The sequence below is a fragment of the Eleutherodactylus coqui genome, chromosome 6 (genome assembly GCF_035609145.1).
Source record: "Eleutherodactylus coqui strain aEleCoq1 chromosome 6, aEleCoq1.hap1, whole genome shotgun sequence".
NCBI lineage: Eukaryota > Metazoa > Chordata > Amphibia > Anura > Eleutherodactylidae > Eleutherodactylus > Eleutherodactylus coqui.
Genome location: NC_089842.1, coordinates 90,848,452 through 90,866,646, shown reverse-complemented (window position 1 = coordinate 90,866,646; position 18,195 = coordinate 90,848,452). Strand labels below are relative to the sequence as shown.

Genomic DNA, 18,195 nt, shown 5'->3' with positions numbered 1-18,195 from the left:
GCCCAATTGAGCGCACATAGTAAAGAGAACAGGAATCGCAGATCGCAGATAGGTGCGATCTGCGATTTCTGTTCTATAATTTATCGGACGAGCGCATAAAAAGCGCTCATGTGTCCGATACCATTGCAAAGCAATGGTTTTATAAAATCGCCGGACGCATGTGCAAATCGCGCGAAAAAACACCCATATGACTGAGCCCTTACAGTCTACATGTCATTGAATGAGCGCTATGTACTAAAGTGTGAAAGCGTAAATGTTACTTCCACTATGCGACACGTAAATGACTATTGTCACTAGAGGGGGATGTTTTTCTCTGTAACTGGAGCTCTTATGTCTACTCTAGCTACAAGGGAAAAGTGTAAAATAAAAAAAAAAGACAACGTTAAAGACACCCAGATGTCTTGTATGACATCATGGGGGACGTAGATGATAAAACAAATATTTACAAAAATAAGTTTAAAAAAAATTACAAACTAAAATCAAAATATATATATAAAAATTAAAATGAACCACCAATGACACCAACCAAAACTCTTGTGGTTTACACCCTGTAATTCAAGACTACACAAATTATATAATAAAACATCCGAAACTGCTCCGTGCACTTCTCCAGCCTCCTCCCCCTGCAGAGAGGGACACCATTTATCGGTCAGGGCGTGAAAACCCAGCCGATATACGGTCGTCAGAAGCCAGCCGAAGGCAAAGCAGATATACAGTATAAACTACCCTGTTTCACTGAAAATAAGACATGCCCTGAAAATAAGACATAGCATGATTTTCCAGAATTTTTGAGGATGCAAAATGATTTTTCAGGCTTTTTGAGGATGCTTGAAATATAAGCCATACTCCAAAATTAAGCCCTGCTAACAGTTAATTTAAAAAGTCAATTTAAATAGTGTCCAGGCAGCTATACATGTAAAAAGGTAAACCTTTTTGAACAAAAATTAATATAAGACACTGTCTTATTTTCGGGGAAACGTGGTATGTAAAGATTAATAATACAATTCCCATTATTGTCTGATAATTTTGTATTCTTATGCGTATAAAGTTGTACATTTTATTTTTTACACTTTGTACCATTTTTTGTTGTTGTTTTCGTGGCAATTTATTAATAATTTCTACATGTGTATCTTGCAGGATTTGCAGAACAAATCTGAGGATGCGTACACTGAGCTCAGAAGATAAGATCCTTCTATCATTCTCACAAAGGAACATCTGTGTTCATTAGAGTCAATGATGACTTCAGCCAAACATGAACTGTCTGGAATCCCCTTTTCATTTTCATCTTTAGTTTTCAAAAGTCATAACTTTTCTTTTTTCCATACACACGGCCACATGAAGGCATGCTTTTTATGTAGCAAATTGTAATTTTTATTGGTACAATGTCTGGGTACATATAATGTATTGTAACATTTATACACGTTTTTTGGGAGGACAAACAGAGAGAAAACACATCAATTCTGCCAGTGTTCTTTTTGTTTTCATGATACATTTTTTCTGCGAGCAGGTATGACGAAACCAAAATTATTAGTTTTTTTAGGTTTTCCACTTTTGCACAATGAAAATCTGTGTTTTCTGAAATTATTTCTTACATCTTTGCAGTCAAAGTCCCATAACTCTTTTCCATGGAGATAGCTTTGTGAAGGCTTGTTATTTGCCTAACAAGTGGTTGTTTCTATTAGTACCATTTCGGGGTACATACGGGGTACGTACGGCTTAACTAATCACTTTTATTGCAGTCTTTGGGAGGCAAAATTAACAAGATAAGCATTTTGGCACAGTTTTTTAAAGATTTTTTTAACAGTGTTTGCTATGCAGGATAAATAGTGTGTTCAATTTATTGTACAGGTCGTTATGGATACAATGATACCAAATATGTTGATTTTTAAAAAATATTTTTTCATACAAGCAGGAAAGTGGTCTGCAAAAAAGTGAAAACATTTTTTTTAACATTTTTTTTTTGCCTGTTGGTGACTTAGGCTGCCTGCAGACGGGCGGGTCGGATCCGGCGGCGAGAATTCTCGCCGCGGGACCCGACCCCAGCACCTGCAAGCAGGAGCGCGTACTCACCTGCGCCTGGCGGCCTCGGCTCTTTCATGTGCCGGCTGCCGGGCAGCCGGCGCATGCGCAGACCGGAGCCGCCAGCCGGGTGAGTGACGTTTCTGTGTGAGGCCCTGCGAGCCCCGCACAGAAATAGGACATGCCGCGGTTTGTTTGCCGCGCGACATTTCGCGCGGCCAAACCGCGGCCATCTGCATAGGAGTGCGTATTGTAATGCACTCCTATGCAGGCTTTTAGTGGCGGAAATCCCACAGGAAATCCCGCCGCGGGATTTCCGCCCGTCTGCAGGCGGCCTTAAGCCATAAAATTTCTGATCCCTATGATAATGCATTTGAGTACTTCTGTGTTGCAATGCATGATCGCTTACAATCACGATCACAGGCTACGGCAGGCCCGGACACCAGTGTGGCATCCAGTTGCCATGGCAACCGACCGGCCCTCCACAATAATATTGCGGAGTGCTGATCACGTCACAAAGGGAGTGCACTACGTCTGTGAACCATTTACATGTTCCGATGTACATTGATCTCATCATGAAAGGGATTAAGAGTGGGAATCGATGTTCTCATCGATCCCTCCTGTTGCCGTGGGAGGCCAGCTATCAGTCACAGCTGACTCCTGCTGTGAAAAGGCATTGGCTCAGAAGTTTATGTCCTGCTCCTGTTGCATTAAAGGGGTTGTCCCGCGGCAGCAAGTGGGTCTATACACTTCTGTATGGCCATATTAATGCACTTTGTAATGTACATTGTGCATTAATTATGAGCCATACAGAAGTTATCAAAAGTTTTATACTTACCTGCTCCGTTGCTAGCGTCCTCGTCTCCATGGTGCCGACTAATTTTCGGCCTCCGATGGCCAAATTAGCCGCGCTTGCGCAGTCCGGGTCTTCTCCTGTCTTCAATGGGGCCGCTCGTGCAGAATGCCGGCGCCGTGTAGCTCCGCCCCGTCACGTGCCGATTCCAGCCAATCAGGAGGCTGGAATCGGCAATGGACCGCACAGAAGAGCTGCGGTCCACGGAGGGAGCAGACCCCGGCGGCCATCTTCAGCAGGTAAGTATGAAGACGCCGGACCGCCGGGATTCAGGTAAGCACTCTCCGTTTGTTTTTTTTAACCCCTGCATCGGGGTTGTCTCGCGCCGAACGGGGGGGGGGGGGGTTAAAAAAAACAAACCCCGTTTCGGCGCGGGACAACCCCTTTAAGTGCCACCCAGCCAGGATGCCAACTTATATCCTTTGGTGTTAAGGAATTCATGTCTTCATTTTCCAACGCCATACTTATTGGGTGTATGAATCCAGGATGTAGTCATGTTAACTGTATATACAGAGCTGAATACAGGGACATGGTGGTCACCGCTCTTACCTGGGAGTTTCTACCTTCCAATAAAATGTTGTTGGATGAATACGGTTGATATGTGTTTCCTCACTACAAACAGCCACATTAGAAGCATTCAGGGAAGACGTGATCTGTGTCCTCACAGTATTAATCTGTAGGCAGATCTCTACTAATACTGATAAGACGCAGAATGCATTTAATTGCAGCCATTTTATTAACATAAAAAGCTAAATTTATAGAAAAACACATTATGGCTAGAGATGAGCAAGCACCAAAATGCTCGAGTGCTCGTTACTCGAGTCGAACTTTTCGCAATGCTCGAGAGCTCGTTTAAAGTAACGAACCCCATTAAAGTCAATGGGGGACTCGAGCATTTTTCAAGCTGACCAATGCTCTGCATAGGGGATGATTTGTGAAACACCAGAAAACCTCAGAAAGTCATGGAAACACCACAGAAATGGATAGGGAACAGCAGGGGCAGCATGCGTGGCTGCATCTGAGGCTCCCAGGTCCCACTATGAAGCCAAATTGGGGAAAAGAGCCTGGCGGTTACCCCCCTAACAATTTACTTGGCACAGACCCTCATTAGCAAGGCACACACGCTGGCACATCTTAGCTAAGCACCACACTAGCTGCAACCAAGGACAATCACCGCCTGCAGGTGACACCGCTGCCTCTTCTGCTGTGTTACATGCTGGCATTGCTGTCCAACCCCCCGCACAAGCCTGTGTCCACAGCGCACACAAAATTTTCCCTGCGCAGCGTTCAGCTGCCCTCATGCCACACGCTCGCTTCATAGCCACACAACCCTCATGTCTATAGCAAGTGTATAGGCGGACCCCTCAAACCTTTCAGTAGCAAGTGTATAGGCGGACCCCTGTAATATTTCTGTAGCAAGAGTATAGGCGAACCCCTCAAACCTTTCAGTAGCAAGTGTATAGGCGGAGCCCAGTAACATTTCTGTAGCAAGTTTATAGGCGGACCCCATTAACATTTCTGCAGCAAAAGTATAGGCGAACCCTTCAAACCTTTCAATAGCAAGTGTATAGTCGGAGCCCAGTAACATTTCTGTACCAAGAGTAGAGGCAGACCCCAGTAACATTTCAGTGGCAAGTGTATAGGCGGACCCCAGTAACATTTCTGCAGCAAGAGTATAGGCGAACCCCACAAACCTTTCAATAGCAAGTGTATAGGGGGAGCCCAGTAACATTTCTGTAGCAAGAGTATAGGCAAACCCCTCAAACCTTTCAGTAGCAAGTGTATTGGCGGACCCCAGTAACATTTTGGTAGCAAGAGTATAGGCAGACCCCAGTAACATTTCAGTGGCAAGTGTATAGGCGGACCCCAGTAACATTTCTGCAGCAAGAGTATAGGCGAACCCCTCAAACCTTTCAGTAGCAAGTGTATTGGCGGACCCCAGTAACATTTTGGTAGCAAGAGTATAGGCGGATCCCTCAAACATTTCTGTAGCAAGTGTATAGGCGGACCCCTCAAACCTTTCAGTTGCAAGTGTATAGGCGGACCCCAGTAACATTTCTGTACCAAGAGTATAGGCAGACCCCAGTAACATTTCAGTGGCAAGTGTATAGGCGGACCCCAGTAACATTTCTGCAGCAAGAGTATAGGCGAACCCCTCAAACCTTTCAATAGCAAGTGTATAGGTGGAGCCCAATAACATTTCTGTACCAAGAGTAGAGGCAGACCCCAGTAACATTTCAGTGGCAAGTGTATAGGCGGACCCCAGTAACATTTCTGCAGCAAGAGTATAGGCGAACCCCTCAAACCTTTCAATAGCAAATGTATAGGTGGAGGCCAATAACATTTCTGTACCAAGAGTATAGGCAGACCCCAGTAACATTTCAGTGGCAAGTGTATAGGCGGACCCCAGTAACATTTCTGCAGCAAGAGTATAGGCGAACCCCTCAAACCTTCCAATAGCAAGTGTATAGGTGGAGCCCAATAACATTTCTGTACCAAGAGTATAGGCAGACCCCAGTAACATTTCAGTGGCAAGTGTATAGGCGGACCCCAGTAACTTTTCTGCAGCAAGAGCATAGGGGAACCCTTCAAACCTTTCAATAGCAAGTGTATAGGCGGAACCCTGTAACATTTCTGTAGCAAGAGTATAGGCGGACCCCAGTAACATTTCAGTGGCAAGTGTATAGGCGGACCCCAGTAACATTTCTGCAGCAAGAGTATAGGCGAACCCCTCAAACCTTTCAGTAGCAAGTGTATTGGCGGACCCCAGTAACATTTCTGTAGCAAGAGTATAGGCGAACCCCTCAAACCTTTCAGTAGCAAGTGTATAGGCGGACCCCAGTAACATTTCTGTAGCAAGAGTATAGGCGGACCCCTCAAACCTTTCAGTTGCAAGTGTATAGGCGGACCCCAGTAACATTTCTGTAGCAAGAGTATAGGCAAACCCCTCAAACCTTTCAGTAGCAAGTGTATAGGCGGAGCCCAATAACATTTCTGTAGCAAGAGTATAGGCAAACCCCTCAAACATTTCTGTAGCAAGAGTATAGGCAAACCCCTCAAACCTTTCAGTAGCAAGTGTATAGGCGGAGCCCAATAACATTTCTGTAGCAAGAGTATAGGCAAACCCCTCAAACATTTCTGTAGCAAGAGTATAGGCAAACCCCTCAAACCTTTCAATAGCTATTGTTCAGGCGGACGCCTTGTAACATTTCTGTAGCAAGAGTAGAGGCGGACCCCTCAAACTTTTTAGTAGCAAGTGTATAGGCGGACCACTCAAACATTTCAGTAGCAAGTGTATAGGCGGACCCCTCAAACATTTCTGCAGCAAGAGTATAGCCGACCCCCTCAAACCTTTTAGTAGCAAGTGTAAAGGCGGACCCCAGTAACATTTCTGTAGCAAGAGTATAGCCGAACCCCTCAAATCTTTCAGTAGCAAGGGTATAGGCGGACCCCAGTAACATTTCTGAAGTAAGAGTATAGGCAAACACCTGAAAAAATGTGTTTACCAAGAGTATAGGCGAAGCCCGTAAAAATTAGTTTGCTAACAGTATTGGTGAGGGCCTGAAAAATTGGTGTGCTAAGAGTACAAGTGTACCCGTGAAAATTCCTGCACGTCGAGGGCAGGTGAAACCCATAAACATTTTTTAAAAATACAGCTCGTTGTTGCTTAATTTGTAACAGAGCCTGGAGGCAGCCCTCCGAAAAAATTGGTTTAAGTTTAACTTTTAAAATTTTTAACCAGAGCCTTTTAGGCCGCAGAGAAATTGGCAGTTCAGCATGATGACATTTTAGGAGGAGGAGGAGGAGTAATATCCGAGAGGGATAGACAAATCTAATTCTCCCTATTTTTAGGGTGATAGAGGATGCATTTTTCTCCTGTTGCAGCAAAAAGAATCTTTAGGATCTGCTGCTTTCCACCAGTGGAGAAGAGAAGTCTGGGGAAATCCAGCCTTTGTTCATCTTTATGAGTGTAAGCCTGTCGGTGCTGTCAGTTGACAGGTGGGTACGCTTATCCGTGATGATCCCCCGAGCAGCCCTAAACACCCTCTCTGACAAGATGATTGCGGTAGGGCAGGCCAACAGTTCCAGGACGTACAGTACAAGTTCATGCCACGTGTCCAGCTTTGACATAGTTGTATGGAGCAGAGGCATCACGGAGGACGGTGGTATGGTCGGCTATGTACTCCATCACCATCTTTTTACAGTGCTCCCTCGACTGGTGACACAGTCTTGCTGGGATAAGGAAATAGTGACTGGCAGCATTCAGCAATGTAGAAAAATACAAGATTTATTTCCCCATTACAAAAATTACGGCAACGTTTCGGTCGTAATAGACCTTCCTCAAGCCAATACATATCATACAAAGTGCACCATATATATAGGAAATGTGAACACCATTAACCAATGACATACAAACATGCACAGGAGTGTCTCATCACTGATTACCTCTCTCCACACGTCTCAGCTGTTATCCGGCGCATCGTTGATGATGTCATATGAGCCTCGTGTGGTGCAGAGTGTAAGCTCTCGCCTACGACCTGGAGGTTGCAAGTTCGATTCCCACATGAATCAGGTAGCCGGCTCAAGGCCGACTCAGCCCCCCCATCCCCCCGAGGCAGGCAAAATGAGAACCCAGCCTGGCGGGGGGTAACAAGTAATAATTACCTGAAAGCGCTGCGGAATAAGTTGGCGCTATACAAGTACCATGATTTGATTTTTTTGATGTCATCTTTAGTTGACCTCCTCACACATTGGTGCGTCCATCTAAGTTGAACCGCACCCTCTGCGCATGTGCCGAGCTACAACTATCGCGAGAACACGCTCTAAGCCACAGTAGGGCACAGCGGCCATATCAGAAATGGGCAAACCGCACTAAAGGTGCGTCTGCGCATGCGCCGGTCGTCGGGCCCAGCGACCACGTCAGAAATGGGCAAACCGCACTGATAGTGCGTCTGCACATGCGCCGGTCATCTGTCATCACAGAGGCCGATACTCAGTCCCATCACCGCGCCACAACCTTACTTTCGCATTCCACCTATATATTATATTATCTACTCGGATACCTCCTCAGTGCATTGGTCACCCGTAGTGATGCAATGCAAAGTGTCAGGATCGCCGATCATGCGTTACCACAACTGACACTGACCGCATACCGCATAACCTGCAGCATCTACTGAGAGGACCCCGATGTATATATCTATTAATGTCACATATCAAATAGATAAATATGAGGATAAAGAGTAAGTAAATTCTTTCTCCATCATACCTATCACAGGGAGAATATATCTATCCAATATAATATAGATGACCTTTTATCATTACTGTGATGTTCTATATCTAATAAAAAAGGGGTATATCAACAACCTACTGGTATTATCAAGTAATGTCCCCATATTCATCTAGAAAGTCATCCCTTCCAGGTCTATTCACGTTGACAAAGGCTATCTTATCTAATAATATACATTCTCACCCATAGAGTATGAATAGTCCAATGTTAACCCATTGTATAAACCAATAAAAAAGAACAGAACACCAACTGTTAACTGCCTAGTCAAATTGTGATTTTATTGATACTATATATCACTATGCATGAATCTATATTTTTTCTTCAAGATGATGAAATAATGGACCGTCATATCTCAGACGTGTGGGGAGGGAACCAGCGAGAGACCAACAACCTGTGTAAACAAAACAAAAAGAATACAATTACACATATACCCATAAAAAAATTCATTAATAAAACATATGTACAATTCATATACTGATGTGTGTAACAAGATTTACAAGAACGGCTGAAAAATGTACTCCTGATTAAGCCCTTTTGGGTGCATGGTGTCCAACTCGTATATCCATTTTAACTCACGCTTTTTTAATAAAAATTCTCTATCACCCCCCCGTGGAAGTACGGGGACATGATCAATGACCCTAAATTTGAACTGGCTGATGTTGTGTTTAGCCTCCAAAAAATGTCGCGATACAGGTAATTGTAGATTTTCCGTCCGAATTGTACTCTTGTGCTTCACCATACGTGATCTCACCTCCATAGTGGTTTCACCCACATACCCAAGGCCACATGGGCAGGTGATGAGGTAGATCACGTATGGTGAAGCACAAGTATATCTCCCCTGTATCTTGTACCTATTGCCCCTGAGAGGATGCCGAAATTCGTCACCCCTCACCAAATTGTTACAACAACTACAGGCAAGGCATGGGAAGTTCCCCTTTCTAGGGGGTTTAAAGAAACTCTGGACGGCTGATTTGTGTGAAGCAAAGTGTGAGTGGACCAGTTGGTCACCTATGTTTCTACCTCTTCTATATGCATTTATAGGCTTATTTTTAAATTCAGGTATTACAGCCCCATCTAATGTCAGCAGTGGCCAATGTTTTTTGATAATGTTACCAACGGTTCCACTAAGACTATTAAAGGTACTGACAAACGGAATCCTGTCCATTGTCTGTTTCTTTAATTTAGGTGTCAAAAGATCTTGTTGTGGTATTGCCCTAGCTCGTATGGCAGCCTTTGTGATGATTGGTGCAGGGTATCCCCTATCTAGGAACCTCCTACACATCTCATCCAATCTTAAATCAATGGTTTGATCGTGTGCTATTCTTCGCACTCGTAAAAGTTGACTCCATGGTAGTGAGTCCTTCATGGCGACCGGATGGTTGCTACTATAGAGCAATAAACTGTTCCGATCTGTCTTTTTTGTGTAAAGATCCGTTACCAATCCCATTCCTTGTCTTTTAATCAAAACGTCAAGGAATTGGATTTCCACAATAGAGTAGGACATAGTGAACTGAAGTTCTGGGTAAATAGCGTTTAAAAAGGTATGGAATTCCTGTAATGTTTGGAGCGAACCCTTCCATAAAGCAAACACGTCGTCGATGTACCGACCCCAGTACACCAACGACGCCGCATATATGGAGGTATAGATATACTTCTCCTCAAATTGGCGCACAAAAATGTTGGCGTATGTTGGCGCCACATTAGAGCCCATAGCAGTGCCCTGTCGCTGTCTGTAGTACACCCCCCCAAACAAAAAATAATTGTTGCGGAGGATGTACTCCAGCAGCGACAGGGCAAACTGCATGCACTCAGAGGACATATCCGATGCCATCAGAAACTGTCTAATGGCATCTATCCCTTTATCGTGACTGATAGAGGTGTATAGCGCAGTCACATCAAAGGTGACCAGAATAACATCTTCGGTCATATCAAACGATGCAATTTTTTTCAAAAAGTCAGATGTATCCCTGATGTGTGAATCCGCCTCATCTGCAAAACGCCTCAGGACCTTGTCCAAAAATCGTGCGATATTGCAGAAGAGTGAGTTTCTGCCTGAAACAATCGGTCTCCCAGGGGGATTCTGGGGATCCTTGTGGACCTTTGGGAGGGTGTATAAAGTGGGAACAATGGGGTGCTGGATATCAAGGAATTTCAACAGCTTTTTATCGATCAAACCTGCCCATAGTGCCTCATTCAACATTCCCCTTAATTGTAATTGAAACCGTATGGTAGGGTCCGATCGCAATTTTTCATAAACATTTTCATCATTTAATTGTCTGAACACTTCTGTTGTGTACATACTGGTATCCATCACGACTATTGCTCCACCCTTATCGGCTGGTTTAACCACAATCGCATCATCCTGCGCAAGAGAATTGAGGGCTTTCCTTTCCCTCATATTAAGGTTATTCTTAAGCCTCCTCTTGTTACCCAATGTTTTGGATCTCAGTTTTTCAATATCTTTTAATACTAATTTAGCAAATACTTCAATTTGAGGATTTGATGTAGGTGGTTGATACGTACTTTTGTTGCGAAGACCAGTTCCAACCAGGGAAAAAGACCCCGGTGTAGTGGTCTGTGCAACCGTACGTGATGGTTGTGAGGAAAATTGATTTTTAAGCCTTAAATTTCTGAATAAACGCTGTACATCAAGATTAAGATCAAACCAATTCATAGAAGTTACACAGCAAAATGATAGACCCTTGCCCAATACAGTCGTCTCATCTGATGTCAATACCCTGGAAGAAATGTTGATTACAATACCGTCACTGGTAGGTTCACAAGCTCCAACATCCACTATTTCCTGAAGTCCATCAGCGGTGGTCGTTTCGTGGATCGGGTCATCACCCCGTCGGGATCTCTTGTATGCCCTGTGATGTTTTCGTCCGCCTCGGCGGCACCGGAAGGTCCCTCTTTTCTCTTCATCCTGTTTGGATTGCCACGGCCTAAAAAAGAAGAAGAGGATGTGGAGGCACCCACATGATCATTCTTGGCCGAATCATCCGTTGAAATCGAACCACGAGATGAGAACCCAAATTGGTTTCTATTCCTGGGTTGACGGCGTCGTTGTCGTCTTTGTTTGGTATTCGATTCGAAGGGATCTGTGACTTTATTCTTTGATGTCTGCCAACAAAATACACGACCATAAGCATAATCGTCGACATCCCTAAACCACTTGGTTTTTTTTATACTCTCCAATTCCTCCTGATGTCGTTTGAGATATGTTGTTTTTTTCTCCTTATGTTTATTCCAGTCCTCTGGTGTCAAGATCTCTAGAATATTCTTTTCCAAGGAGGATATGCGAGCTGTACTCTCAGCAATCTCCAACTGTAAGAACTCAACATTCAAGACAATCATGTCAAACGAAAATTTATTCACTATGCCTTCAAATTTTGAACAAAATGTCTTGTTATCTGCCATTAAGGTCGGGCGCACATGTGGGCGTAGCCCTCTCGGAATGCGTTTTACCTTAAAATATTCACATAGTGTGGACATGTGCAAAGATAGGGAGATGTTCTTTTTATTTTCCATCTCCCACTTCCGTAGTAACATATCCACTGTTGGCATTTCTAGATAGCTATTCTTGCGTGTAGCTCCTGCAATAATCTTGTTAACATCCACATCCGAATACGAAAAAATAACAGGGTTACCTGGTCTGTCAGAGTCCGGGTATTTTTCCATTTTGTGCCTGTATCAGGTGCAAGCTGGATCTGGTTTGTAGATATCACTGAGTAGAAAAAAGAGGTTCCCAGCAGCACAGCATATATCCTCACATAGAGCCAGGCAAAACAGTGTGCAAAAGCCAGTCAGGAAGCCTAAACCAGAAAGGCTCCAAGGGTGCAGTCAGGAATAAGGAAATAGTGACTGGCAGCATTCAGCAATGTAGAAAAATACAAGATTTATTTCCCCATTACAAAAATTACGGCAACGTTTCGGTCGTAATAGACCTTCCTCAAGCCAATACATATCATACAAAGTGCACCATATATATAGGAAATGTGAACACCATTAACCAATGACATACAAACATGCACAGGAGTGTCTCATCACTGATTACCTCTCTCCACACGTCTCAGCTGTTATCCGGCGCATCGTTGATGATGTCATATGAGCCTCGTGTGGTGCAGAGTGTAAGCTCTCGCCTACGACCTGGAGGTTGCGAGTTCGATTCCCACATGAAGCCATAAAACTGGCAAAGGCCTTGGAGAGTGTTCCCCTGCCTGCGCTGGACATGCTGCCTGATCCCCGCACCTCCCCTGCTACTGTGTCTTCTACCGCTACCGCTGTCAGATGGGAACTTTAGCATCACTTTTCCCACCAGGGCCCTGTGGTATTGTTTCACTATCGTACCCCTTTCGTCGTCAGGAATGAGAGTGGAGAGGTTCTCCTTCTACCGTGGGTGGAGAAGGGTGTACATCCAGTAATCCATGTTGGCCAGAATGCGTCTAACGCATGGGTCACGGGAAAGGCAGCCTAACATGAAGTCAGCCATGTGTGCCAGAGTCCCAGTACGCAACACATCGCTGTCTCCACTAGGAGGATGCTCCTCCTCCTCCTGCAGTGTGGCCAGCAGTCTCTTCCCCCTCCCCCTCCTCCTCGCCCTCCTCCTCCTCCAAAACGCGCTGAGATATAGACGTGAGGGTGGTCTGGCTATCAAGCGACATACGGTCATCCCCCATCTCCTCTTCTAACCAAAGCGTCGGCCTTTATGCTTAGCAGCGAACTTCTCAGCAGGTAAAGCAGCGGGATGGTAACGCTAATGATTGCTGCATCGCCGCTCACCATTTGTGTAGACTTCTCAAAGTTTTCGAGGACATGGCAGATGTCTGTCATCCATGCCCACTCCTCTGTAAAGAGCTGCGGAGGCTAACTTCCACTCCGCCGCCCATGTTGCAGTTGGTATTCCACAATTGCTCGTACAGCCTGGCCAACATGTACAGCTTAGAATTCCAGCACGTGGGCACGTTGCACAGCAGTCGGTGCTCTGGCAGCTATAACTGACGTTGTAGTGTCCTGAGGATGGCAGCATCCGTGGTGGACTGGCAGAAATGTGCGCAGACGTGGCGCACCTTGCCGAGCAGGTCAGACAAGTGGGGATAATTTTTCAGAAACTGCTGAACCACCAGATTGAAGACGTGGGCCAGGCATAGCACGTGTGTGAGGCTGCCAAGCTACAGAGTCGCCACCAGGTTACGGCCATTGTCACACACGACCATGCCTGGTTGGAGGCTCAGCAGTGAAATCCAGAGGTTGGTATGCTCTGTCAGACCCTGTAACAGCTCGGGGGACGTGTGCCACTCGTCACCTAAGCTGATTAGTTTCAGCACGGCTTGCTGACGCTTGCCCACCGCTGTGCTGCCGCGCTACCGACTGCTGGCGATGTGCTCACACTTCGTAATTGAGAAGTAGGCAGAGGTGGAGGGGGGGGTAGAGGAGGTGGCATAATACGTTGTAGATACCAGCACCTAGGTAGGACCCGCTATTCTTGGTGTGGGTAGCACATGAGCGGTCCCAGGCTCTGACTCGGTCCCAGCCTCCACCAAGTTCACCCAAATGTGCCGTCAGAAAGATGTAGTGGCCCTGCCAGCCAGTACTTGTCCACATGTCCGTCGTTAAGTGAACCTTCCCAGTAACTGCGTTGTTGAGGGCACGAGTAATGTTGCGGGAGACATGCTGGTGTAGGGCGGGGAGAGCACACCGAGAAAAATAGTGGTGACTGGGGACCGAGTAGCGTGGGACCGCAGCCATCATCATGTTTTTGAAAGCCTCCATTTCCACAAGCTTGTGCGGCAGCATCTCCAGGCTAATTAATTTGGCAATGTGCACATTTAAAGCTTGTGCATGCGGGTGGGTGGCGAAGTATTTGCGCTTTAGCTCCAACGCTTGTTTTAGCGACAGCTAAAGGCTGCGCTGGGAGACATTGCTAGAGGAGGACTGTGGAGGTGACGGTGTGCATTCAGGCCGGAAGGCGCTCGTGCCTGCGTCCTAGGAGTGGGATTGGATCTGTGTGGCAGGTTGTGGCACAGGGGAAGAGGCAGTGGTGTGACCCGGAGGCGGTGAATGCTGGTGGTGGTGAGGCTGGTAGTGGTGGCTCCCCGGCTGATCTTGGTGTGGTACAGGTTGCACACCACTGTATGTCGATTGTCTGCGCTCTCACTAAAAAACATCCACACCTTTGAACATCTAGCCCTCTGCACGGAGGCTTGCCGCGAGGGAGTGCTGTGGGAAACACTTGGGGGATTCTTGGCTCTGGGCCTGTCTCTCCCCCTGGCCACCCCACTGCCTCTTCCAACTTGTCCTGGTGCTGCACTTGGCTCCCCCTCTGAAGCCCTGTCTTCAGTAGGCTTAGCAAGCCAGGTGGGGTCAGTTACCTCATCATCCAGCAGCTCTTCCTCCAAATCCTCTGTGTGCTCCTCCCTTGGACTTACTGCCCTTACTACTACCTCACTGACAGACAACTGCGTCTCATCATCCTTATCCACAAAAAGCTCTTGAGACAGTTGCCGGAGGTCCCAGCCTCATCACCTGGACTCCGGGAACTTTCCAAAGTTTGGGCAGGGACCCGAGAACAGATCCTGGGAGTCTACCTGCTCAGAATCTGTCATTTTCCTGGAGTGACGAGGCTGGGAGGAAGGAGGAGCAGCCAGAGGATTCAGAGGTGCAGTCCCTAGGCCAGGAGTAGTGGACTGCGTAGAAGAGTGGGTATTTGATACATTGCTGGACGTGTTATCTGCCATCCACGACAAGACCTGCTTGCACTGCTCTTCTTGTAATAAAGGTCTACCACGCGGACCTGCAAATTGTGATATGAAGCTGGGGAGCATATAGACTTGGCACTCTCCTAATCCCTTAGCAGCTGGCTGTGATGCACCCTGCCCAGGACCTCGGCCTGTGCCCACACCCTCCCTTTGACGCCCGCGTCCACATCCACATCCTGGACCCTTACCCTTACTCCTCAACATGTCAGATTAAGCATAGAGCAGGGCCAAAATAAATTACCCCACCATATAGCGCTGAAAACTGGCTAATTTACCGCACACAGAGACTAGTAGATATCGGAGGCTCTATGCTGTGAATGGAAAAAATGTAACTGCTGTCTTGTGCTGATACCGAGGGGTCATTTACCGCTCACAGAGACTTGTATATGATAGAGAGGCTGTATGGAGTGGGAGACAACTAGAAAGCCAGTGGATAGTGCTGTTAACTGCAGCTACCTCAAACCCCCCAAGGAAAGGGTATTGTGCGAGCCACTGCACACGGGCAGAAAACTATACAGCCAGTGCACAGTGCTATTAACAGGTGCAACTTCACCGCACCCAAGGAAAGGGTATTGTGCGACGCTCTGCAGAGGGGAAAAAAGCTATACAGCCAGTGGACAGTGCTAATAACTGCGGCAACTACACCGCACCCAAGAAAAGGGTATTGTGAGACGCTCTACACAGGGGCAGAAAACTATACAGCCAGTGGACAGTGCTAATAGCAGGGGCAACTTCACCGCACCCAAGGAAAGGCTATTGTGGGATGCTCTGCACAGGGGCAGAAAGCTATAAAGCCAGTGGATAGTGCTGATAACTGTGGCTACTTCACCCAACACAGAGAATGGTATCTGTGAAATGCTGTTCTGCAGTGGGCCAGGAAATATCTGCATACTATTTAGCGATGAAAGTGAGCCCTCTGCCTAAGACACTACACACATAGGACAGTATAGCTGCAATGATCTGCAGTGGGCCAGAAAATATTTGCGTACTATTTAGTGTTGAGAGTGAGACCGCTGCCTAAGGCACCTCACACATAGAACGGTATAGCTGCAATGATCTGCAGTGGGCCAGGAAATATTAGAGTACTGTTTAGCGATGAGAGTGAGTCCTCTGCCTAAGGCACTGCACACATAGGATGGTATAGCTGCAATGATCTGCAGTGGGCCAGGAAATATTAGAGTACTGTTTAGTGATGAGAGTGAGCATTGCATTCCCTATGGTGTGTGAACATGTTCGTGCTTTACAGGTGTGTTCCTGCAAAGATCGAGCATGCGTGCATTATTGGAAATGCACGCATTGTTTTCAATGGAGCCGCGGCTGCTGCCGGCAGCTCCATTGAAAACAATGGTCTGCCGGGACCCCTGCATTCTTTTTCAGGGAAGGGCTTTACATATAAGCCCTTCCCTAAAAAAGAAAGATTTTAGTGTACAAAAAAAATAAAATTATATATATATACTTACCTCTCCGCCGCTGCCGTCACCCCCATCAGGATGAAGAACACATCTGCTGCATGCGGCAGATGTTTCCTTTATCTCCGCTAGTTAAAAGAATTCCCTGCTGCTACATCTGTGACAGATGCAGCAGAGGAATTCTTCAATTCTCTACCGCAGCTGTCAAACATGTCAGCTGCGGTAGAGGATTGTGCTGCCAGCAACCCCTTCAATTGATTTCAGGGAAAGGCTTTAAATATAAGTCCTTCTCTGAAAATCCAGTAAAAGTGCTTTAAAAAACAAAACAAATAGATACTCACCTCCCTTCAGCTGCCGGGGCTCAGCCTTGTCTTCTCCTGCTGTCCCCTGCACTGTGGTGCTGATCTATCAGCAGGTAGGGATTTAAAATCCCTGCCTACTGAAAGAGCTGAATGTGATTGGCTGAGGTGCTCGCCAATCACAGGCAACTCTCACCCATCATTCATTCGGGGAGATGTAAGAAGGCCTGCGTGGGGATTTCCTCTTTCCTTACTTCACTTTTTGTTTAAACCTTCTCTCCCTCGCCTAACTGCCTATGTGACCCACTCAGGAATGAGCATCACTGACTGAATAGAGGTGGAGCATGTTGGGCATCGTTGCAGCCCATCCGCCTCTATTCTCAGTAAGCAGGCAGTCGTTCATAAATGAGCAAGAAAACAGTCGCTGTGACCTCAACTCCTGAGCCTGTGTCATCTACATGATGTATGACATTTCGAACAAGCTACTTTCCTACATCATCATAGAAGTATGCCACGGGTTAGAAATGGGTTCTAACTAGAGATGAGCGAACGTACTCGTCCGAGCTTGATACTCGTTCGAGTATTAGCGTGTTCGAGATGCTCGTTACTCGTGACTAGAGATGAGCGAACGTACTCGTTACGAGTACTTACGCACCCGAGCACCGCCATTTTCGAGTACAGCAGTACTCGCGCGTAAAGATTCGGGCGGCGCAGTGGCGGCACGGGGGGTAGCAGTGGGGAGTGGGGGGGAGAGGGGGAGAGAGAGGGCTCCCCCCTGTTCCCCGCTGCTCCCCCCCGCACCGTCGCGCCTCTCCCAGCCCCCCGGCGCCCCCCGAATCTTTACGCCCGAGTACTGAAGTACTCGAAAATGGCGGTACTCGGGTGCGTAAGTACTCGTTACGAGTACGTTCGCTCATCTCTACTCGTGACGAGTACCACGCGATGTTCGAGTTACTTTCACTTTCATCTCTGAGACGTTAGCGCGCTTTTCTGGCCAATAGAAAGACAGGGAAGGCATTACAACTTCCCCCTGCGACGTTCAAGCCCTATACCACCCCCCTGCAGTGAGTGGCTGGTGAGATCAGGTGTCACCCGAGTATAAAAATCGGCCCCTCCCGCGGCTCGCCACAGATTTGTTATGACATAGAGGAGGGAAAGTGCTGTTGGTGCCGGAGCTGCTATAGGGAGAGTGTTAGGAGTATTTTTGGCTTCAAGCACCCCAACGGTCCTTCTTAGGGCCACATCTAACCGTGTGCAGTACTGTGGAGGCTGCTTTTTGCAGTGTTGCACATTTTTTTTTTTTGTATATCGGCCGTGCAGAGCATTGCGCCCTGCAGTAATTATACATACTCCAGGGCCCGTAGTGGTGGTGAGGCAGGGACAGAAGACATATATTGTGAGGTAGGGACAGAAGACATAAATTGTGAGGCAGGGACAGAAGACATATATTTATTGAATATAGGCAGTGGGCCTTTCCAAAAACATTTGGGGAAAAAAATCTATTTGGGCTGCCTGTGACTGTCCTCAGTGTTCTGGGTCTGTGCTGGGTGTAGTTGTCCTCCTAATTCAT

At 46.6% G+C, this 18,195-nt stretch overlaps 1 protein-coding gene across 1 annotated transcript; it reads right to left on the bottom strand.

Moving 5' to 3' along the window:
* Positions 1-334: 334 nt before the first annotated feature.
* Positions 335-12,299, bottom strand: LOC136633645 (uncharacterized). Its single transcript, XM_066609403.1, has 3 exons — positions 12,217-12,299; positions 9,598-11,104; positions 335-343 (listed from the first exon to the last, which is right to left on the bottom strand). Exons 1-3 carry the CDS (start codon positions 12,264-12,266, stop codon positions 335-337), a joined length of 1,566 nt encoding a protein of 521 aa, XP_066465500.1. The 5' UTR covers positions 12,267-12,299.
* Positions 12,300-18,195: the final 5,896 nt, after the last annotated feature.